This window comes from Myotis nattereri, assembly GCF_964212035.1.
Source record: "Myotis nattereri genome assembly, chromosome: 2".
Classification (NCBI taxonomy): Eukaryota; Metazoa; Chordata; class Mammalia; order Chiroptera; family Vespertilionidae; genus Myotis; species Myotis nattereri.
This window is the reverse complement of record NC_138076.1, coordinates 153,802,749-153,827,033: the sequence shown is the minus strand read 5'-3', so window position 1 is coordinate 153,827,033 and position 24,285 is coordinate 153,802,749. Positions and strand designations below refer to the sequence as shown.

General features: G+C 42.5%; 1 protein-coding gene across 2 annotated transcripts in view; it reads left to right on the top strand.

Moving 5' to 3' along the window:
• Positions 1–24,285, top strand: part of TBC1D30 (TBC1 domain family member 30) — a gene marked incomplete at its 5' end in the record, with an annotated part of 76,750 nt that overhangs the window by 34,503 nt on the left and 17,962 nt on the right. The window contains 7 exons of one of the 2 annotated variants that reach the window (XM_081084508.1): positions 5,722–6,300; positions 9,757–9,818; positions 10,317–10,382; positions 12,476–12,601; positions 14,279–14,464; positions 18,756–18,924; positions 20,843–21,011. In XM_081084508.1, coding sequence (XP_080940634.1) covers positions 6,132–6,300; positions 9,757–9,818; positions 10,317–10,382; positions 12,476–12,601; positions 14,279–14,464; positions 18,756–18,924; positions 20,843–21,011 — 947 coding nt within the window. Of the gene's footprint in view, positions 1–5,721; positions 6,301–9,756; positions 9,819–10,316; positions 10,383–12,475; positions 12,602–14,278; positions 14,465–18,755; positions 18,925–20,842; positions 21,012–24,285 lie in introns of those variants that run through there. The other variant, XM_081084507.1, reaches the window with a different exon arrangement.

Genomic DNA, 24,285 nt, shown 5'->3' with positions numbered 1-24,285 from the left:
ATACCTGGTTAGGTGCTCTGACCCTCGGAGGCTCTGTGCAGGTGAGCCGCTCCCTAGAAGCTGGAGCTGTGGCTGCAGGGATGGGTTCCAGGCCCCTTCCCCCGGCATCTGGCTCCCTGTGCCTTTTCTCTCTCCTCACAGCAGGCTTCCTGGGCGCCTTTTCTCTTGGTAATTGTCTCCACTAGCTCTGCTCAGTCCCTGAAGATAGGCACGTAGGCCCTTTTTATTTTAAGACTTTACTGTTATACAAAAATAGCAGCACTAGGAAATCACGGAAGTCCCAGACCCGATTCCCTTCCGAAAGCCCTTGGGACACAGCTTTCATTTCTTATGTGGGGCTTCCTTTTTCTTCTGGCTTCTTCCCCCTTTTCCCATTAAAGGGATGGTTTGCTTTTAAGAAAGCCTCACTCCCAGCACGTAGGCCTGGAGAGCCCTGCTCCCTTGTTCCTGGGAGCTCCTGTCTCCGGGGATGTTCCCTGGGAAGTGGAATCTCTGAGATATTCAGGGCATTTTCTCAAAACATTCATTTTCTTTAGCAATCCAAGTCATTCACACCCCATGTGAAGTTTTCACTGAGCCTTCTTTTCCCCAAATTCAGCTTAAAATGTAATTGTTTGGGGCCAGACCAAGGTACCGTTTTGCCCAAATGCGAACTCACTGATACTATTTGATGAGTAACAATCACTTGATCAGTAAAGAGTGATGGTAAGGTGGATTGGGGGGCAATCTCACCCGCTGTGGCCCTCAAGCAGCGTCCACACTGGCCTTGTTTCCTCTGCAGGCTGACGGCCGGTGACATCTTTTGCTATTTGAAAAACAATATTCCAGACATGATTAAGAAACCATGACTCATACAGTAACTATAATAGCAGGCTTGTGCCGCGGCTGCTTTTAGAGTATTGTATTTTAGTGCCCATTTAATTATGTTTGCTATAAATGTTGGCAGTCTTGGTTTTCCTCTCTAATGTAAACAAAATAATATTATGTAATTCCCCGGCTAGTTATTGCTATAATAATAGAAACTCTTTAAGACTTTATTTCCTAGTTTCAACTTCTGTGTAAGTTTAGAATGGGACATTTTTAAGGAAGCTTTATTTATTTTTTTAAAAGAAAAACGAGTCAGTTTTTGCTTATAATAAATCTAAGAGAGGTGAAATAGAATTTTCATCTTGAAAGTAAACAAGCTTGTGACTACTAGTAAAAAGTGGAGCTGAAGAAGGATTTGGGGGAGAGGCCCTGCTGTCAGTCATGACATGTCTGCGTGGGCTAGCAGGCTAGGTCCAGGACTTTGGCTTTGGCCGTCCCGGAATTCGATTTCCTCAGCTCACTGCGAGTGCGTGAACTCAGGGGTATTGACTAGTGTTAACTGGTGAGTATGTTTCCCTCCTCTGTGGCAACGTTTCTATGGGAAGTGAAGTGACAATCCAAAGTCTGCACGATGAGCATGGAGTCAGAGCCAAAGGGACCAGATGGTCTGAGTGGCATGTCAGCCAGCCTTGGGAGCCGGATGTCCGCGCCTGCTCCCCAGAGGCAGTGTTGGAGAGCAGAGGGCCTGGCTCCTCCTCCTGGCGGGCAAGGCTGTCTTTCCTGCTGGCCCAGTGCAGGCAGCTGGGCGTGAATAGCCTCTCTTGTTAAAATAGAACACAAACCCTCTGAGGTTTGAGCAGATGAGAACTCAGGAAGACGAGACTGTATGCAGTTACCAGCTTGTTTCCCAGAATTCCACCTCTACTTCCAGTTTTCTGTCTGATTCTGGGTGTTCATCACTCTCTTCACCCCAGGGGCCTGTTGTGCCTTGTAAAATATTGGCCAAAGCCAAGCACCAGACCTCTTTCTATTATTGAGATGGACCAGAAGAATGAATGGACATCTTATTAAAATGAGGAGAAAGCTAATGGGAAACAAACATGTACCAAACCTGGCCGGCCAGTATGGCTCAGTGGTTGAGAGCATCGACCTATGAACTAGGAGGTCACGGTTTGATTCCAGGTCAGGGCACATGCCTGGGTGGTGGGCTGAATCCTCAGTAGGGGGCATGCAGGAGGTAGCTGATCAATGATTCTCTCTCATCATTGATGTTTCTATCTCTCTCCCTCTCTCTTTCTCTCTGAAATCAATAAAAATATATTTAAAAAAATAATCATGCTGATGAAGGATAGATTTCTCCGTGTGAGTGTGGTGTGGAACCTATACCAGTTAGTCACGACCAAGTTAAACGATGACTTCATCTTCTGAAATGATGAGGCAGAGCGCTGCCTTTTTCAAAGCATCTTTACCTCGGGCAGGCAGAACTAAGTAGTTTACACATCCCTTATCCACCTGATTTATTTCTGCAGATGACTAATCTCATTTTAACAGATTCTTATATATGAAATGTATATTCCATGCTTAGGGTTGTACCATTTCTGATGTTGTCCTTAAATTCTGGGGTCACTTCACAAAACCCAGAATGTACTGATTATAAAATAAGTGTGCCAATGTTATTAGAATGACTTCTTTATTTATTAATTTTTTTTTTTAGCTCTTTCAGAGTATCATTAGGAATACATTTAAAAAATATTCAACACTTTTCAATCAATAACAACCATTGGTTTTGATGCTTAAATTGTTCCATCCTTGGCCAACAGAAGCCTATGCATGTGGCTCCTGTGTCCTTTGGAGATGACCCCATTAGTTTTGGAGCACTTGCTTCCTTTCTGAGCTCATCAAGATGTTTCAGGCTCATCTTGCACTTTCTCTGGCCCAGATCTGGGATCAGTCACACTTCCAAAGAGCCCTTGGTTCTTTTTAGTGGGGAATTGTTTTTGAGACCACAACCTGGGTACTGTGGGTGTTCATAGCTTTTTGGTTGTCCTTACTTTTAAACCTATCCGTGGATACATATGTATTTTTGAAAAGATTTAAGAAAAACTTTTTTTTGGTATGCTTATATTTTCTGTTACACTGAAAACATCTTGGTTCCTAATGTCATTTTGACATTACCATAATTATTTATTTGCTTTGTCTATGGTATATATAAGAATTAAAAAAAATAGCCCTAACCTGTTTGGCTCAGTGGATAGAGCGTCGGCCTGTGGACTGAAAGGTCCCAGGTTCAATTCCAGTCAAGGGCATGTACCTTGGTTGCGGGCACATCACCAGTAGGAGGTGTGCAGGAGGCAGCTGGTCGATGTTTCTCTCATCTATGTTTCTAACTCTCTCCTCTCCCTTCCTCTCTGTAAAAAATAAATAAAATTTAAAAAAAGAATTAAAAAATAACTCCAATATTAACAATGACAAGAATACTACTGAATGAAATGTAATACTTTGTTGCAGTTCTATTTGTTTTGGAATCACCATTCATGTTCAGTCGTAACATTGTCTTCTAAAGCAACTTATTTTTTCTGTGCTCTTATGTCATGAAAGAAATATCCCTTTGAGTTCATTCATTTCCAATTTTTAGGGGTTTCTTTTATTTATCTTATTAATATAACTTGAGTCAAAGCTATGTTGTATAAGGCACATCCGGAGAAGGCTCAGTTTTCCATTCTTGTCTCTTCAGACCACACTGTTCTCTCCCACATAAATGGTTTTCTTAAAAAAATTTTATTTTTCAAATAAGTTTACATTCAAAATTATTTTGTATTAGTTTCAGGTATACAGCATAGTGGTTAATCATATTCTATACAAAGTGGTCCCCTGATATTTCAAGTATCCACCTTGCACCAAATATAATTATTACAATATTATTGACTACATTCCCTTATGCTGTATTTTATATCCCCATAAATATTTTGTAACTACCAATTTGTAGTTTTTAATCCATTCATGCTCTGGCAACCATCAGACTGTTCTCTGTATTTATGAGTCTGTTTCTATTTTGTTCATTTATTTTGCTCTTTAGATTATAAACACAAGTAAAATCATATGGTATTTGTCTTGCTCTCACTTGATTCACTTAGCATGATACCATCTAGGTCCATTTCATGCTCTCACAAATAGTAAGATTTCATTTCTTTTTCTGGCTGAGTGATATTCCATTGCATGTATGTAGCACAGCTTTTTCATCCACTCGTCTATGGATGGGCACTCGGGTTGCTTCCATATCTTGGCTATTGTAAATAACGTTGCAGTGAATACAGAGGTGTACATAGTCTTTCAAATTAGTGTTTGGGTTTCTCTGGATATATACCAAGAAGTGGAATTGCTGGGTCATAAGGCAGTTCCATTTTTTATTTTTTAAGGAACCTTCATTCTGTTTTCCATAGTGGCTGCATTCCCAATCTGCATTCCCACCAACAGTGCACCAGGGTTCCCTTTTCTCCACATCCTCTCCACACTTGTTTGTTGATTTATTGATGATTGCCATTCTGACAGGCGGGAGGAGATCTCATTGTGGCTTTAATTTTCATTTCTCTGATGATTAGTGACTTGGAGCATCTTTTCATATGTCTATTGGCCATCTGTATGTCCTCTTTGGAGAGTGTCTATTCAAGTCCTGCAGCCATTTTTAACTTGCATTATTTGTGGGGTTTTTTTTGTGTGTGTTGAGTTGTATGAGTGCTTTATAAATTTTGGATATTAACCCTTTATCAGATATATCCCACATAAATATTCTTTAAATTAGTTTTTGGTTTATCCACCTAGTGTTCCTTTTTTTAATGTTAGCAAATACAAATGTATTTGTATTTCCCCCCACATCCTTTCCTTCCTCATTCTTCATTCTTTTTTTTTAAAAAAATATATTTTTTTATTGATTTCAGAGAGGAAGGGAGAGGGAGAGAGAGATAGAAACATCAATGATGAGAGGGAATCATTGATTGGCTGCCTCCTGCACGTCCCCTACTGGGGATCATGCCCGCAACCAGGGCATGTGCCCCTGACCAGAATCGAACAGGACCCTTCAGTCTGCAGGCTGACGCTCTATCCACTGAGCCAAACCTGCCAGGGCTTCATTCATTTTTTATGATTAACATTTCACTGGTGAGTGCCGTAATTTAAGAATGCTTTTAAAAACACACACGGTAATGATACTTAGTTCTGAACTACAAAATCGGATTTCTAGCTGGAGATGAGGAAGCACTTTAAAAAACAAAACTGCTTTTAATTGAGAACACTTTTTATCTTGAAACCCATGCTTCCAAGATAAAGAACCAGCGCTGTGGTTGAGCATTACTGATGTTTCAGCTCTCCCTTCCTCTCAGAAATCAATACAAATATATATATTTTTAAAAGATAAAGACATTTATTATTACCATTTTTTAAAAATATATTTTGATTTTTTTTTTTTTTTTTTTTTAGAGAGGAAGGGAGAGGGGTAGAGAGTTAGAAACATTGATGAGAGAGAAACATTAATCAGCTGCCTCCTGCACACCCCGCACTGGGGATGTGCCTGCAACCAAGGTACATGCCCTTGACCGGAATCGAACCTGGGACCTTTAAGTCCGCAGGCCAACACTCTATCCACTGAGCCAAACCAGTTAGAGCTACTATTACCATTTTTTAAAGTGTGCTCGCTGTGCCTCTCTAAGCTGCCAGGAAAGAGTTCAAAACAATTTGGGATGAAGCTCGGGCTTCGCCATGTGCCAGCCTCTGGATGACCTCCGTTCCGACGCTGCTCGGGTGAAGGGGGCACTTGCATCTCACTGGTGTTCTGCACCGGAGACTCGCTCCCTTTGGTGCCCACTCCACCCCCTCCCAGACTTTGCGAGAAGCTCAGAAATCTCTGTTGCCGCTTCTGGTTCCTGAGCGCGGTTGCTCACCCGCCCGCTCGGGGTTTCGGGCTCCGCAGCTCGGCTGCTCCCGGGCCCTAGAGCCTCCCCTTCCGCGCACAGTGATGCCAGCACTGGGGGCGGGAGCGCCGCCTTCTCTCCTGCGCGCTCCCGCCCTCCTCCCCGCCCCAAGCCCGCTCCAGCCTCAGCCGTGCGGCTCCGGCTCCGCACTGCAGATGCCTGCTGGCCGCCTGGCGCTCGTCGGCTCCGGCGGTGCCCCGCAGGTCCCCTCCAGCCCCGAGCACTGGCGGCACTCACGCTATTCCCGAGGGACCCTCGACTGAGCGGACTCGGAGCCTCCCGAGAAGCCTCTGCGCTGGTGGCGGGGCCGGCGGGTACCTCGGTGGACTGTGGCTGCACCGGAGCCCGGGCCGCTCCTGGATGCGGCAGGACAAACTGCCCGGCTCCCTGAGGCGCGGAGGGAGATGCCTGAAGCGGCAGGGCGGCGGCGGCGGCGGCGGCGGCGTGGGCACCATCCTGAGCAATGTGCTCAAGAAGCGCAGCTGCATCTCCCGGACCGCGCCCCGGCTGCTCTGCACGCTGGAGCCGGGTGAGGACCCCGGGCTGCAGACGGGGCACCGGACACCAGCGCGGCGCCCCGGGAGCTGGTGCTGCTCACGCCTCTGCCTCAGCTGGCCTCTCCCTAGGCCGGGGAGCGCCCGCGGGCCGCCGAGTGGGGGGTACCGAGTGCGGGGTACCGCGGCTTGGCGCAGGCGGGGTTGGGTCAACCTGGGAGGGCACATCGAAGAGCAAGCAGGGCCTGGGCGGAGGCAGCGGCCTCCCAAGGCGCGGAGGACCCGCAGCTGCGCTCGCAGCCCGAGGGCCCCCACTCCCGCGGCCTGTGCGTGGTCTGGTCCTGCCTGTGCCCCGAGCTGGGCAAGTGCTGGCGCCTGCCCGGGCTGCCTGAGGCCGCGCTACCAATTGTGCGCCAGGCTCATTTGAAAGAGGTGGAGAAAAGCACCGGTTTGATACTTCGGGTCTGAGGGGAAGGCAGTGGATTCGAAGGGAAAATCGGCGGGGTTGGGGATGGGCGGTGAGGGGAGGAATTTGCTGAGGGTCCCGCGGCGTGAGTGTGGGGTCAGCTCGCCTGGAGCCTCGTGTGTGTGTGTGTGTGTGTGTGTGTCCGGGTTCGGAGCGGGCAGGAAACACTTCTGCAGCCTGGAGATCCCTTCTTACAGATCAAGTCTGGGAGCGCACCTGACTGTGCCAGGCTGGGCCCTTTTTGCTGTCAGCCTGTGCTTACACATACATCCCTGCTTCTCCAGGCTGCATAACTCGGCGCCTGCTCCACCCTCCGGCTTCCCTCCCTGGGGCTCATGAGCCCGGCCCTGGCGCGGGAGCCTGGGCTCAGAGCTTTCTGGCAAGGGTGGCCGCAGAGGGAGCCAGTTGCGCTAGCCCGGCACTTGGCGCTCTCCTGCCCCTTGAGGGGCACCAGCTGGGTTCCAGGCGGGTTCGACCTCCCCCAGCCCCTGCCTCCCAGCGCCTTCGGAGACCTGCTAGCCTGAGGCTGCAGAGGCGAATCTGCCGAGGCACTGAGCCCCCAAAGGGTGGAAAGCGTGGCTGCCTTTCCGAACCTCGTGGTTCCTTTGTTTTTCTCCCCAAGGAAGTGTCTAGTTACAGAGACTGTACTGTTTATTCACCGTCTTACTTTACGCTTTAAAAAAAAAAAATCTCCTTCCCACATTGGAAGTGTTTTGTGTTTCTGAACCCAGAACAGCTGTGATGATCAGATGAAACATAAACCTCTCTCCCCCCCCCCCCCCCCCCCCGCTTCATTCAATTAGACGAGTCGGTGAAAATGACCTGATTTCAGCTTTTGCAGACAGGCAGCAAATGATCAATTCTAGTTCAAGCCTGTGACTCATTTCTGACCAGGAGAAAATAGTTGTGGTTTTGACTGACTGACGCAGCTGGGTTTCAGCGCCGCCGGGCACTCGGCAGGACTCTCGGCAGGTGCTCCGAACAAGTCCTGGGAACATATTGGGGACTACATCCAGGGAATCCGGGCTTTTAGGTCGATAGGAATCATTCCATGCGGACCGAACTTCCTGGTCTTTGTTACACTACAGCAAACGTCACGATTAGACCTCCTCCATTCAGCACCCAGGGTCTGGACAGCAGCCTCAGCGCCGGGTGTGTTTCTTCTAGCCTTCAATCCTGCGCCGGAGCCGCAGGCGCTCTTGTGGCCATTGCATCATTGCTTGGCACTGAGGCCTGAGCTTCATTTAAACCAGCTCACAGAGATGAGAATCTGTGGGGGTGCTGGATATATAGTGGGGGAAGAAAATGCTATCTACCTAGACAGAGTATGGTTTTGAACCCGAAGCTTTGAAAAGAAATATATTGGGCTTCTCTACCACAGCTTGACTTTAGAAATTGAGATCCCTCTCATGTATTCACAGCCTTCTTCCAGGACTCCACGAAGTGCATCTGCATGCTCTCCTGGGCTTGGGCAAGTCAGACACATTTCTTTCCAGCTTCTTGACTCCATATATACTAGCATGTTTTTAAAAAGACTGGTCTACTTTATTATTATAATTTTGCAAATTCTGAAGATTGTTCCTACCCGCGTACAAGCCCTACGTAGTTGTGGAGAGGTTTTCAGTAAAAACCTAATCTGCTATCAACATCTTAGAAGCAAACATTTCATCATAAATGACAATCATTTAAAACTGAATGCTGTGGCTAATGTTTGGTATATCTTCATCCTTGAACTTTCAAGTCATGTCTTTTAAAAAGTGACTTAAAATGTAATTTCATTGATTTTGAAGTTGTAGGAAAAGAAAATACAGCATTTTTAGATTTGATTATACTATTTTTTTTAAAACACAACTTAAGTAGGAATAAAAATTGTCATTTAATTTTACCTCAGTAACGACAGCACATATGCTTCTAACATGGAATTCTGAATTAAAGGAAGCCCAATATACATATCAAACATATAGTCTTTATGTATTCTCCTATTTATGTACTTCAATTCCATAGATTTGGGATTTGGAACAGAGAAGTTCCAAAATAAAGTTAAAACGTTGGAACTTTATCTAAAGTTGTAGGTAACTTATCATTAGAGTTCAGTTATATTTTTAGCTTGTAGTCTATAACTAAACATACAAACTTTTTTTCTCCAATAGCTAAGTTTATTAAGACAGAATTTAAAAACAGGAAATCTCCAATAGGACTACTAAGGATTCCATAAGTGGGAGGGCAGTGACATTATTTTTATAACTTTTGATATTCCACTGACATTTCCCTAATAGACATAATCCACTCAAATGCGCTAGAAAACAAATTCTGTAAGTAGAGAATTCTCTTCCTAAGTTTTATAAATATTAATGATATAGTTCTAGGTGATTTACAGTTAATCATCACAACTATCTATTGAGATAGGTATTATTTATCCTAATTTTTAAAGATAAAGAATTGAGACTGCCCTACCGGTTTGGCTCAGTGGATAGAGCATTGGCCTGTGGACCAAAGGGTCCCAGGTTTGATTCTGGTCAAGGGCACATATCTTGGTTGCAGGCTCCTCCCCACCCTGGGCCCTTATTGGAGCGTGTGCAGGAAGCAACCAGTTGATGTGTTTCTCTCACATCGATGTTTCTCTCTGTCTTTCCCTCTCTCTTCCACTCTCTAAAAATCAATGGAAAAATATCCTTGGGTGAGGATTAAAAAAAGGAAAAAAGAAATGAGACTGAGGCAGGTTAAATTATTTATTTGACTCTAGAAACCAAAGTTGAATGGAGGTCTAACTCCAAGCCTCTGATTTTTTTTTTTATATGTATTTGTTTTTTGGTTTGGCACTACTCTAGACAGCTGTGGAAACCACCATCTTATGGGAAAAGCTCCATTCTATTGCCATAGGTTATTTTTTTCTATAGTAACAACCAGTATTCTTTTTCTTTAACAAAATTGACTAAAAATTAGTAAAAGTTTAAAAAACTTCATGATGGTTCAGTTAATGTAACTTATTTTCTCCCAAAATAACAGTTATGTGTTTTTCTTTTAGGAGTTGACACAAAGTTGAAGTTCACTCTTGAGCCGTCTTTAGGTCAAAATGGTTTTCAGCAGGTAACTTTATTTTTGGTTTTGATAATACTCTTCTTTTGGGATATCTACAGGGTATAATATACTGAGATACATTCTCAAAATGGGAAAACTTTGACAAGCATAAGAAGGCAAATCATTTTTAAAAATACAGATGACGCTTGGGTTTATACTTACCGTGAAAATTTTTGTACTTTCTGTTAATGGTGCAAGTGTGAAAAAAATTTACAAAACCAAACATCTATTATTCTGAATCCATAATACATGTTTTGGTTTCTGAACCAGTGCTTCCCAATTATTTTTTGTGGCTTGCAAATGGATCACAGGTGTGTTAGGGTGCCCAGGTGGGGCTTGGGGCAGGCATAGTCCTCACACCGGTCATATCTGGCTGGAAGAAGTTGACTGTTACCCAGTGTACTGTGCAGAGTTTATGCTCTACAGATGTCAGGATGAAAAAAAGATTGAAAAGTGCTTACCCAGGTCAGTAGTAGCATTTTGCCAATATTTCTCCTTTGTTCCTAGTGGTATGATGCTCTCAAGGCAGTTGCCAGACTATCCACAGGAATACCGAAAGAATGGAGGAAAAAGGTAAGGAGGATTTGTAGGGCTGAAATACAAAAGGGCCATCACTCTGTCCCTCTTTAAATCTCTGGAATGTAAAAAAGGATATTCTAAGTTTAGTAATTTGAAACATGTCCCCTTTCATTATTCATTCATTCAATATTTATTGATTATCTATTCTGCACCAGGTACTGTCCTAGGTACTGGGGATACAGCAGTGGAAAGAAAAACCAGACCAAAACGTTTGTACTTATGGAGCTTACAGTGAATAAAATATATAAAGTATATCAGATGGTGATAAGTGCCATGGATAAAAATAAAGCAGAAAAATAAGCGAAACTGTGGGAAATGGCGATAAGGAGGTGGAATTCTAAACAGCAAAGTGACAGTTAAATGGGGCCGTGCAGGAGGTGAGCAGTGGGCCATGCAGCTACCCTGGGGGAAGAGTATGCCAGAAAACACTCAGGTGGGAGCATTTCAGGAATATACAAGCAAAAGCAAGAGGACGGAGTGGCTGAAGCACGGCGAAAAGGGGGAAAGCAATAGGAGAGAGGGTCATAGAGGTAGTGTGATGGGGTTAGGAGGATGGCAGATCATGTAAGACCTTATAGGCCATAGTAGGACTTTGCTCGGTGTGAGATGGGAAGCATTGGGTAGTTTTGAGCAGGGGAATTACATGATACAACTTATATTTTAAATGGAGCACTTAGGCTACTAACTCGAGAATATGAGGGACAAGGACAGAAGTGGGAGACTAGTAGAGGCTTGTAATAATTTAGGCAAGAGATGGAGAAGGGGTCTGATTCTAGATATATTTTCAAGGCTGAGTTGACATGAATTCCTATTAGATTGAATATGAGGTAATAGGATGTCAACGATGACTTCACGATTTTGACCTGAGCTACTGGAAGGGGAGAGTTACTATTTACTTAGATGGGAGGAGCAGATGTGTGTGTTCATATGTGTGCATGTGTAGTTGAGGTGGTGATGGGTTAGATGATCGGCTTTGTATCTATTAAGGTTAAGATGCCTATTAGATATCTATGTTGAAGGTATCAAGTGGGCATTTGGACATATGATTCTGATGCTTAGGAGAGAAGTCTGAGTGGAGATATTAATCAGTGATATTCCTGCTAACTATGTTCAGATACCAAAACTTGAAATGCTCTCTTACTATATCAGTTTATAGACCTAGTCTAATTCTGCTCGAATTTGAATATCAGGGGTTCCTCAAAATATACATTAAAAATGACCTTAAGAAATACATCTTTCAGCCCTAGCGGGTTTGGCTCAGTGGATAGAGCGTCGGCCTGCGGACCCAAGGGTCCAGGTTCGATTCCGGTCAGGGGCATGTACCTTGGTTGCGGGCACATACCCAGTGGGGAGTGTGCAGGAGGCAGCTGATTGATGTTTCTCTCTCGTTGATGTTTCTAACTCTCTGTCCCTCTCCCTTCCTCTCTGTAAAAAATCAATAAAATATATTTTTTTAAAAAAGAAATACATCTTTCAGAAACAGCTTTTCAGGATAATGTGTAAAAATATCCATTGACTCTAAAAACAGAAGTTATTCATTATGGGAGCTCATCTGTCGTATGTGTGTGTGTGAGTGTGTGTGTGTGTGTATGTGTGTGGGAAGAAAGAGAGAGAGAGAGAGAGAGAGAGAGAGAGAGAGAGAGAGAGAGAGGATTTAAAAGGATTTAAAAGCAGAGACCACCTCATGGTGAGAAAAGGCCCATTCTCCATGAAGGACCAGGTGGCTATTGCTCAAGCATAGACAGCAGTTCAGAGCCAAATATAACAAGCTTGTAACATAATATAGCTAATTCAATGAACTGAAGTAAAACTTGAAAAAAAATGTTTTAACAGTATTCCTAATGTTAGGACCATTGCTTGATACGTAGTGGAACTCAACAAATATTAATTGAAATTTCGAACACATGAAAGGTCCTAATGGATGCAGTTCAGTACAATACACATCTCAGGGAGGCTCTTTTGGATTTCTGCATGTGGGCTGTTTCTGGTCTAGGAAGTTCCCATTTTCTTGTTGGATGCAATCACTAGTCCTAGTAAAGGTGAAATTATGCATTTGACTTTAGCATCCTTCTTTGTTCATATTTTAGGTTTGGTTGACCTTGGCAGATCATTATTTGCACAGCATAGCCATTGACTGGGACAAAACCTTGCGCTTCACTTTCAATGAAAGGAGTAATCCGGATGATGACTCAATGGGAATTCAGATAGTCAAGGTAATGCCCCTGAGTGTGGCCTGTTGTCCTAACTTAGAAGGAAGATTCCAAGAGCCAGACCTTTCCTGGATAGAGATCAAGCCTTATGGTCTGAAAGTCTGTATATTTTCTGTTTCTTTTTTAGTTAATAGCTTTTTAATGAAGAACTTTGACTGTATACATTGTCTTCAAAAGTTTGTGTGTTGCCAGTAAGAATAAAATGTTTACATTCATATTCAGCTTATTTGTTCACATAACAGATGAATTCTTTCTCTTTTTTCTTTTCTTTTCTTTTTTTTTTTTTTTAGCATTGGTCAGTGCTGTTAACTGGATTTTCACATAAAAGTAACTAAGAAATTTAAAGTTAAGGATAATCCTGTTATAATAATTGGGCTCTTATTAGGGTCTTTGATAATTTCTTAACTGACAATTCATGAATATAATTAGATTGATTGGTGGGTCAATCTAATGACTGGTGGGTCAGTCTAATTAAACTAGCTGGTCAAGGGCCCAGGCCTGCCCTGGAGGCAGCGCTGGTTTGCCTACCTGGATCATTACAGTTGGTTAGAACCTGGTGCCAAAAGCCAACGCTGCTGATTCGATTTGATCTCACTATTATTCTCTTACATAAGCCTGTAGCATGTCGCTTTTAATTTTATATGAGTACATCACAGTGTGACACTAAAAGGAAACTTGTTTCATCTAAATTTTGGTCACCACAAGATGGCTAATGTTTTGGCAGATTTGAAGATTTTTTTTTTTTTCCTGAGGAAGTACTAACTAAAAGGAGCCCCTTTCTGATCTAATTTGGTCTGTTTCAGACAAATCCTAAAAATATATATGGAATTTTATATGGTATGTTTGAAAAGCTTTTACATTTTAGCATTTAAGCTGTTTATTTGGAATTTCAGAATGTGTTTCTCACAGATGAAGTATTGTATATTTTAAATATTTTCTTTCTGTTTAAATTGCAAATTAAGGCAATGCACATTTTATAATGATCACGTTATTAAGAAGGTCTTTTATTTTATTTTTGAAGTGAATACTATGTCAGTAAAATGACTTCAGCTCCTGAAAATCATAGTCTCTGCCTGGTAATACAATTATGGATATTGCCCTGATCAAATGTTAAATTTTTGTCTGTTTTACAAAAATTTATAAAACAGTGTGGACAGAATAATTTTTCTGTTTTAGACAGAATGATTTTTCTGTCCCTCTACAATCCAGGTCGCATTTTTTGCTATTTTGGTTTTGCTCCTTAATACTATTTGGAGTTTTGATAGCTAAATAAACTTTATATCCTTTTCTGTAAGAAGTAATGTTGGCATGTATCATACATATGTTGAAATGACTTGTTTTATCTGAGATGTATTATTAAATAAACTGTCAACTTATATGAAATTTTGTTAATTCTAAGTCCCTCTTTGTGTTAATTCTGGAAACACTTTAAGTAGAAAATTTGCCTGACTGCAATTCCTCTTGAAAATGTCTAGGCATATTAGAAAACATTAGGAAAAAAAGGAAAGGAATTTCTTTTGACCCATGTTGCATATACAATTTTAAAAAACTACAGTCCATGTTGATAATCTACTTAATGCTGAGGCAAAGAAATAACTACCGTTTTTGTTTTTGTTTTTTGTTTTTGAGAGAGAGTATAGTAAGTCACTTTAAAAAATTACTGTTTTCCTCTTATTTTAGGATCTTCACCGCACAGGCTGCAGTTCTTACTGTGGCCAGGAGGCTGAGCAAGACAGGGTTGTGTTGAAGCGGGTCCTGTTGGCCTATGCCCGATGGAACAAGAATGTTGGGTACTGCCAAGGCTTTAACATCCTGGCTGCACTAATTCTGGAAGTGGTGGAAGGCAATGAAGGGGATGCTCTGAAAGTGAGTATCAGGCTCTGAAGAAGGCAACTGAAATTCTTCAGAGAGTTAATATTGGAACTATAATTTCTCTTCCATGATGCCCACTTCCTTCCAAGGTGTTTGCCATGCCTTCGTAATTACCCATGATACCGTTTCCCCCAGGTTAAAGCCAGGTCAAGTGACAGACTCATGTAGCTACCAGATGTGAAGAGGATGATTAGGTGTTTAGATTCACTTAGAAGACATCTATTTTTAAAGCAAGTTAGTTATTAATTATATTAGTACTTACTGTTGCATAACAAAGGAGCTGCTTAAAACAGCAAACTTGGTATTACCTCACTGTTTCTTTGAGTTAGGAATCTGGGTGTGGCTTAGCTGGCTCAGAGTCACATGATTGTGGCATTCAAACTGTTGGCTGGGGTGTGATCTCATCTGAAGGCCTGACTAGGCGGGAGCATGCACTTCCAAGTTCATTTAGGTGGTTGTTGGAAAGCTATAATTCCTCACAGGTCTTGGACTGAGGGCCTCAGTTCCTTGCTAGCTATTGGTCAGAGCCCTTTTTTAGTTCCGCTTTGTGGGGCTCACCATTGTGCAACATTCTGGTTGGTATCCCTCAGTGAGCCAGAGAGTGAAAGAGAGTGAGCAACACAGAAGAGATTAGGTTACAGATTTGAAGCCAATATATCAGAAGTCACATTTCATCATTTTCCCCACATTCTGTTCATTAGGAGCCAGGCACTAGGTCCAGCCCATACTCCAGGGAAAGGGCTTATATAAGAGTGTGACTCTCAGGAGATGGGGAATCCTTAGGGTCATGGTAGAAACCGCCTACTCCACCAGTTATCCTAAATTCTGGTTGGATCTTATTAGATTGCTTTATTCTTGCATATCTGGGATGAGGTATGGAGGAGGTAGGCTGAGAGTGAATGCCTATGATGGAAGCAGATTGCTTGGAGAAAGGTTTTGGAAGCGAATTATCTTTTAATCTTAGATGCCCAGGGCCTTTATTAGTAAAAATAAATAAATTCTGAAAACACTTTGAGATGGGACACTAGCAGTTTAAGCATGTCGGTCTGAATGTGATTCAGTGAATCACCAGAAATAAGTCTTCAGGAGGAAGAAAGCATTTTACACTTGGAAGATGACCACTGCCTTACTTGCTTGGGGCTTTATGGGGTTGCTTCTTCTTATCTGAATCCTCAGGCTGCTGTTGATTGCAATGCTTTGTGATGGTTACTTCGTCTTTGTATTCAAGAGCACCTCCCCCCACTCCCATTCTTTGTTTGACGGTGGCAAACACATTGTGATATTCTCAACCAGGGACTAATTCTGATACGGAAAGATAAGCAAATTTCCTCCTGGTTTTATACACATCATGGAATTAATTATAAAGCCAGCCTGACACAATCTCATTCTGTGTTCACCCTCTCACTTTTTCCATTCATGTATTTAAGGAAACAGCTTTGAAGCTACTTGTTCATCAGATAGGCAGGGGTGGATGGGGGAGGCAGTGACAAATCGAATACATGACTTTAAAGCATTTTTTATTAAGAAGCAATTTTGTTTAAGTAGTCCATCAGCTTTAGTTATTTTTCCCCCCAGCTTTTACTTGTATGGGAACTGCTCTATTAAAAAGCTGAAATAAACAATTCAGGTTGGGGGTGGGGTGGGAAGGTTTGGGAAAGGGTTATAATGCCAGTCAAATCATGAAAGGACTCAGTGATGGTACTTGAGAAAGTAAAAAGTCACATAAGAAAATGGATTAAATAAAGCTCAGAAACTGAATATTTAAGAAAATGAACTTTGTGGGATGAAATGACATTATCATCATTTAGGAATCTGGTTAGGCATTTAATGTGCAGAGGAATGTTGGGTTTATGAAGAAATACTTCTGATGCAAAGGAAAATATTGGGTGTTGGTGTTTTTCCAACAGCTATTTTGGCCTCTGCGAGTTGTAATTAGTAGGGAAATATATAATTTATTAAATGGAGGCAAACCATTTTCCTTGCTTTTTTGCACTTAGTAACTGTTTTATTTTTGGTGAGGTGTCTGTTAAGGTTTTTGGGCCATTTTTTAATCGAGTTTTTTTTTGTTTGTTTGTTTTTAAAGCTTGTTTTCTTATTATTGAGTTTTAAGAGTTCGTTGTGTATTTTGGACCACAGTCCTTTATCAGATGGATCTCTTGAAAGTGTTTTCTCCCAGACTGTGGCTTGTCTTCTAATTCACTTTCACAGAGCAGAAGTTTTAAATTTTAATGTAGTCTAGCTTATTAGTATTTCTGCATAGATTATGCCTTTGGTGTTGTGTTATATCTAAAAAGTCATTCCCATACCCAAGGTCATCTAGGCTATGCTATCTTCCAGGGATTTTATAGGATTGCATTTTACATTTAGCTCTATGAGACAGTTTTTGTGAAGGGTGTAAGGTTTGTGTCTAGATTCAGTTTGTTTTGCATTTGGATGTCCTGTTGTCCCAGCACCATTTGTTGAAGAGACTATCTTTCCTTCCTTCCTTCCTTCCTTCCTTCCTTCCTTCCTTCCTTCCTTCCTTCCTTCCTTGTCTCTCCCTCTCCCCCTCCCCCTTCTTCTTGATGCAATGTTTGGTCCTTGAAATACAGTAGTGGATGGAGTGACATTGTTGACAAAAGACATCAGACTTTGAGATGCTATGGCAGGGGTGGGCAAACTTTTTGATTCGAGGGCCACAATGGGTTCTTAAACTGGACCGGAGGGCCGGAACAAAAGCATGGATGGAATGTTTGTGTGAACTAATATAAATTCGAAGTAAACATCATTACATAAAAGGGTACGGTCTTTTTTTTTTTTTTTTTTTTGGTTTTCTTCATTTCAAACTGGCCGAATCCGGCCTGCGGGCCGTAGTTTGCCCACGGCTGTGCTATGGGATAGAGAATTTCATTGTGTCACAGAATTATTATGAGAATTTGGTAATTTTTTTTGTTGTTTTCTTGTTTTTGTGTAATCTTGAGGCTCATAATTTCTTCATAAAAACTTAAATATTTTTCTCAGTCTTACATAACTTATCCTAGAGGAAAAGTGATCCTGTGCGCCCCCCTCCCTTACCATGGTATGCGAAGTCTGACTGGCCACTGTGCTCTGCTGGAAACTCACGCCCTCCTCACCTGGCCTGGGCATTCTGGGACCACCTCCTTCCACACGGATTGAATATACTCTTTTTATTGCTAAGTTCCTATTTTCAGAGTGATGGTACATTTACCTGGTAAATTCTGTCCCTGTACGTATAGGACGGCTATAGCAGCTCCCTGGGCCTTCCCAATCCTGGAATAAAGATCTGGGGGGAGGGGCAGGTATTCTTGAGAATGTCTCCACCCTTATTGACTTAGTTAAAACTCTGACCTTAAAAGTAGAAATTATAAGCCAGAGATGAGGGAAAAATGGGCCATTGGCAGGTCTGGGAGATAATTTTGGGAGGAAATTAGGTTTTGCAAAATGATGAAAATCAAAATGTGAGACAGCTACTTTCCACCAACATATAGGGCCAGCTATGATTTTGTTCTCAATTTTGATTTTCTTGTGGTCTGGGGAATGAGCAGGTCTTCTAGTGGGGAGGGCATATGAAGAGCATGTGTGCTGACAGGGAAGGGATCAGAGATTAGAACCTGTGTGTTTTGCTGGGCCGTGCTAGTGGTTCTTGACTTCTTAGAAAAGGTAACGCAAATAAAAAAAAAAAATCAGGATGAAAGTAGTAATTTGAAGAACTTATGTATGAGACACCCTTATGGAAGGGATCCAGATTTTAAAAGTCTCATTTGTTCAAACAAAACCTAGTTGCATTCTCCCAGGAAAGGAAAGTGGACAAAGAGCCCACATCAGTTATTCTGATAACCCAGGTTGATGGTAGGTGAATCCTGAGATGGGCTTCAGGGGGTGTTTTGTGATGGGCCAGTCTTGGTTTTCGTAGGAAGGTTGGAAAGCTGCTGACTTCAAGGAGCCAGTGTTGGGATTCCTGCTGGCTGCTGCGGAAGCATGTGCTCCACCTCGTACTTCTCAGAGCCACCCATGGGTAGCCTCAGGTCTAGCAGCCCATGTAGAAACTGTAGACCATAGCAGTCTGCGGGTCTGAGCTGCTTTGAGAACTTACTTAGATAATGATGAATGGCTTAGATAATGATGAATTATCCAGATAATTATGGCACATGCTCTTCACCCAGGGTGGAGTTGAGCCTCGAAGATCCAGAACATTTAGTACTGACACATTTAAATGACAGTGTGCTTTGGCTAACTACATTTGATCCATTTGAATATGGTTTTTTTTAAATCTTTTTTTCTTCAGATTATGATTTACCTTATTGACAAGGTACTTCCCGAGAGCTATTTTGTCAATAATCTCCAGGCGTTGTCTGTGGATATGGCTGTCTTCAGAGACCTCCTGAGACTGAAGCTCCCTGAATTATCTGAGCACCTGGACACTCTTCAGAGAACTGCAAACAAGGAGAGTGGAGGTAGTGATGATTCAATGCTATTATACCTTCAAAATTTTTTACTTTTCTGACCCCACCATACGTAGGAGCCTACACCTTGAGTGGAAATACATCTTTTCAGGTATTTCTGTTGGTGAGAGTTTGAGGCAATGAAATAGATTTTTAGAGAATAGGAACAAAACAAAACAAACAAAAAACCAACAGAGGGCCACATACTGAACCTTTGAATGGTCATAGTTAAGAAGTTGGTCAGGAACCTCATCTGTCACCAGTACCAGACATTCTTGTCTTTTAGATGAAGAATGGGGTACATGTCTCGCCATCTAGTTAAACTTCTCTAAGCTGGCACCAAATCTATAGGCATCTTTAAAGATGAGCTGCAGGTACCATTTAGCACATGCTGTGATTTTTTCCTGAAGCACTGAGGTTATGGAAGAGTGGACTACGTATTTTCATAAAGTTGTAGGAGAGAATTTGAGTTGAAATGTTTAATGTTACTTTTCTTGATTCATGCTAAGGGCATGCAGATTCACTTGAGATGAATGGGTCAGTTCTTGCTGGAGAAGGAGCTGCAGGTAGAACTTGAACCCTGAAGGAAGGCGCTGGCTGAGTAAGGTGGCGATGGAGACCGCTCTGTTACAGCTCTGAGAGTCACCACCGTCTAGCAGGCATCAGCCAGCTTCCCAGATGACCTAAGCTAGCGCTGTGGTTACGCCCCTGCATGCACTTCCCTGGCTGTGCTCAGGAGACCAGAAAGAAGAGTCAGAGTGTATTGTGTTTCCTGTAAATGGTTGCCAGTTACTGGACACACATTTAAACCTAGGAAAATATTAAATGATTTTGAAGACCTAATCTGTCCTTAGTTAAAATACACTGGAAATTTTAGTGACACCTGGGTGTCTCTAAGCATTTCCTTCTAAATCATTTGAATAATCTTCACATTTAATTTGGCCGTGCAGTATAATTATGCACCTGTGTGGATTTCATAAGACTCCTGGGTCAAACAACCTTAACCTGTCCCATAGTCAGACACGCTGTACTGGGGTCCATGTTTTCCCCCTAGAGCTCTGCATTGGCCTGCAGGGGGTGAGTGACCTCAGATTCTAGTCTCTGGGAAGAGATGCTCCCTTTGTTCCTAGGTAAGAAGGAAGAAAATGAGGGCAGGAGAGCAGATCTCTTTTTGCTCATACTTGGGTAAATGCATATTCTGACTGTAATTAGGACGGAGAAGCAGTCCACATATCTAAATTTTACTTCATTAAAATGCATACTTATGCCATCACAGGAAATGAGAGGGAGCTCTGTGTTTTTTAGTGAATTTAGAAACTTCAAAGTGAGCCGGATCTCAGATATTTAAAACTGTGTAGTTTAGTTCAACATATTTTAAAATTTCATGTTGTTTAATCTCTAGATATTTGGGGGGGGGGGAGGTTTCCAGCTATCTTTCTCTAATTGATTTGTAGTTTAATACCATTGTGGTCTGAGAACTATGTATGCTTTAAGAAGTAGACAAGCAATTCCTAAGGAGCAATTTTACTTTTCTGAGCAGCATTTGAATAAAAGTGGGCTTTAGGATATTTTGGAAATCGGCATTTGCTTTTGAGGGACTAAAATCCTTTTTTTTTTTTTAATTTCATTTTTGGTGAGGAAAACATTTTCAGCATCCCATAATAGGCAGAACCAAATTAAATGTTAGGTTAAGATTTCTAAAGTACCATAAAGAATTTGTGAAGTTCATATTATTGAGATTTTTATTAAACACACCTGTGTCCGTCTAGAAACAGGAAGGAAAAAAGAGGAAAGAACCATAATTTAGCCCCGTAAACAAATCAGTCAGGAAAAGTAACATAGGTGGGTGGACTTGGGGGACTGGAAGAGGGTGCCTTTATATCTTGCAAACTGTCAATTCTGAAGAAATGGAGTGTTTGCTTTATTTCAGGTGGATACGAGCCCCCGCTCACGAATGTCTTCACGATGCAGTGGTTCCTGACTCTCTTCGCCACGTGCCTCCCTAACCACACCGTTTTAAAGATTTGGGATTCTGTCTTTTTCGAAGGTTCGGAAATCATCCTAAGGGTGTCGCTGGCTATCTGGGCAAAGTTGGGAGAGTAAGTGACTTCCCCCTTCTCTTCTGTTCTGTGGCGTTGGGGGCCTTGAGCAGCTTTTGTGCTCTAACATGTCAAGCGTCGATAATTAAGTGTGAGGAAAAGAGGAAGTTGTGAACTTTGTGCAGTGGCTTTAGCCTTCTGGGATCTCAGCTGACACATTCTTTTTTTCTTTTAATCTTTACTGTTGAAAGTATTACATAGACCCCCTTTCCCCCCATTAACCTCTTCCCGCTCGTTCCCGTCCTTCCCCACCCCAGGCCCTCACCACCCCATTGCCTGTGTCCCTGGGTTATGCATATATGCACACAAATTCTTTGGTTGATGGCTTCCCACGCACCCTCCCCTGCTGACACATTCTTGGTCGCTGGGGACAGATGGCATCTACTTTAGAGAAGGGGGCAGGCTTGTTCAAGCCTGGAATTCTCCCCCTCTTCCTAGTGTGTGTGTCCAGCTGGTTTGCTCTTTGTCAGCATCTCTCTGGACACTAGTTTTGAGAGGGAGACTTAGGTGCATGAGGAACTATGAGGTCTGGAAAGAAGTAGGTGGATTTGTTGGTTAATACCACAATTTAGATTATGTTGAATCTTTATTACTTATTGTGTCCAGCCTTTTAGGGCTGTGATGAAATTAAATGAGATAATAAATATAAGGTGTCCAGCAAGGTGCTTGGTACATAGTCAGTAGAACATAGGGAACTTCTTTCCTTTCATCAAGAATTAACACTGTGTGTGGGAATCTATTACTACCAAACACATCACTAAAGAGATTTTGCTTACATTCTTTACTAGCAGCTGGGCTGAAAAAACTAGGGTGTTTTCACCCATCTTGACTATATTATGACTATTACATTAAAATTCTCCCTTTTTGGTAATGGAAGAAATACAGGTGTGGGCAAACGTAGGTTTACAGTTGTAAGTACATGAAACAGTTTATTTTTGTATTATCATTAATTAATTATTATATTATTTTCCATATGAACAACAGTAAACCTACTTTTGCCAATCCCTGTATTAGAATGAAATTGTTATAGTTAAGATACAGAGGTAGTTTTTTTCTGTCAGAAGTTTGGTGTGTTTTTTTAAATCATCACCTGAGGATATTTTTCCATTGATGTTTAGAAAGAGTAGAAGAGAGAGGGAAAGGCAGAAACATCGATGTGAGAGAAACACACCTATTGGTTGTCTCCTGCATGCGCCGAGCCTGCAACTGTGGTACATGCCCTTGACCGGAATGGAACCCTTCAGTCCCCAGGCCATCTATTCATTATCTGTAGGATTAGAATTTAGTCATATTGTCGCTCCAAGGATGTCACATTGTTGAAAAGGTAATGGCTACACTTTTAAATCCAATATTCATTGAGTGCTTGCAATGGACAGGCATTGCTCTGAGCACTCTCCATGTAAAACTAACTCCTTTGGTACTCACCATCATCCTATGAGTTAGGTCCTCTTATTATCCCCATTTTACAGATGTGGGAACTGAGGCACAGAGAAGTTAATTGCCCAAGGTCACCCAGTTAGAAGTGGAAGGGCCTGTTTTTGAACCCAGCTCCCTTGGCTCTGGAGTCTGTGATTTTTAACAATGTGAATATACTGATAATATATGGCTCCTATTTTTAAAAAAAATGTATTTTATTGATTTTTTTACAGAGAGGAAGGGAGAGGGATAGAGAGTTAGAAACATCGATGAGAGAGAAACATCGATCAGCTGCCTCCTGCACACCCTCTACTGGTCATGTGCCTGCAACCAAGGTACATGCCCTTGACCAGAATCGAACCCAGAACCCTTCAGTCTGCAGGCCAGTGCTCTATCTACTGAGCCAAACCAGTTAGGGCTATGGCTCCTTTTTATGCAGTTCAGAGGATATATGAGTCAGACTGGTAGAATATTAAATTTTTCAGAGCCTTTGTTCATTATAATTCTACATGTTTTGAGTGTGCAGCTTGTTAAGCAGAAGGAAAGGCAGCCAGCATACATCAAGTGCCTATGGTGCCATCATTCTGTGAGACCGTGTAAGCACATGATCTCATTCTCCTGCCCGCAGCCCTGTGAAGTCGGTGGGACTTACACCTGGATCTTTCTGACTCCAGTGCCTGTGCTCTTCCCTACAAACTGTCCTTTGGAAAAATCCTAACTAGCAGATAGGCAGCCTCCAGCTATGTGCGCCTGAGGAACATATGTGCCTCGTGTATGGTTCTCCATGGGACCTCTCCCCTTGCTTCTGCAACTTGAATGCCTCCCTCTCACTCACACCGAGGGTACTTTTAGAATATGCAAGCTGTAGAGCATCCGCTCACCTTCCCTGGCATCTCTGTCCCGCGTCCTTCTCCTCTCACCCTGCTGCTCTGGCTCGCTCCCTCGTTCCCTCATGCCTGGCCTGTCTTGGTGTGTCTTCCCTGGTTTCCCCATCACACCCACACTTGCCATGCCACCTCCAGGCTGACCTTGCCAAGGGCATGTCTGTTCCCACACTCCCTGTTCAGAGCCTTCCAGTGATCGCTGCCTGAAGGGGCTCAGCTGGCGGGTGAGGCCTTCGTGTCCTTTGCCTGCAGCTCTCCCGCTGTAGCTCCCTGGCTCCGCTCTGGCCCTGGGGAGCCACTTGCAGATTCTTGGGTAGGGCCTGCAGCTGTCTCCTGCCTCCGTGCCAAAAATATACTTACTCTTCCTTGTCAACTGGGAGAATATTTTTCAAAATTCATCCTCAGCATTATTTCTCTTCCTCACCCCCCAGGGTAAACGTAACCACCTTTTTATTGATGCCCACATGCTACTTTGTATTTTTGTAATAACACCTCAATGGTTCATCTCATTTATTTATTTACCTGATTGTGGCAGTGAGATTTGAACAGCACTCCAGAGCCTGAAGTTTCCCCAGCATCTTATTTTTTGGGGGATGGCTGTATGAAAATGCCCCAACATCAGCGTACATCATACTGTGTCTTGTGGTTGGTGGCCAATAGAGTCATCCTCCTACACAGAGGATGTCATGGTGGATAAAACAGATGCACCGTGCTCTTTGTTTCGGACCACTCCTTTTTTTTCCCTCGAGAAGAAGAATTAACATGTACCCTGCCTCACAGGTTGCCAGGTAACAGCTTCTTTATATGTAGAAACAAATGTAAGAAGCAGGGTGCGATCTCCAGCTAGCAGCAGTGCTCTGAGAAGAACTGAAAAAATTCTGCCAGTGAAAGCATCCTGTGGACTGATGACATATACAGATAAAGTTCTAGTATTTCTCATCTTTTATTTCTACTGTGGTTTGGTTTTCAGTCTA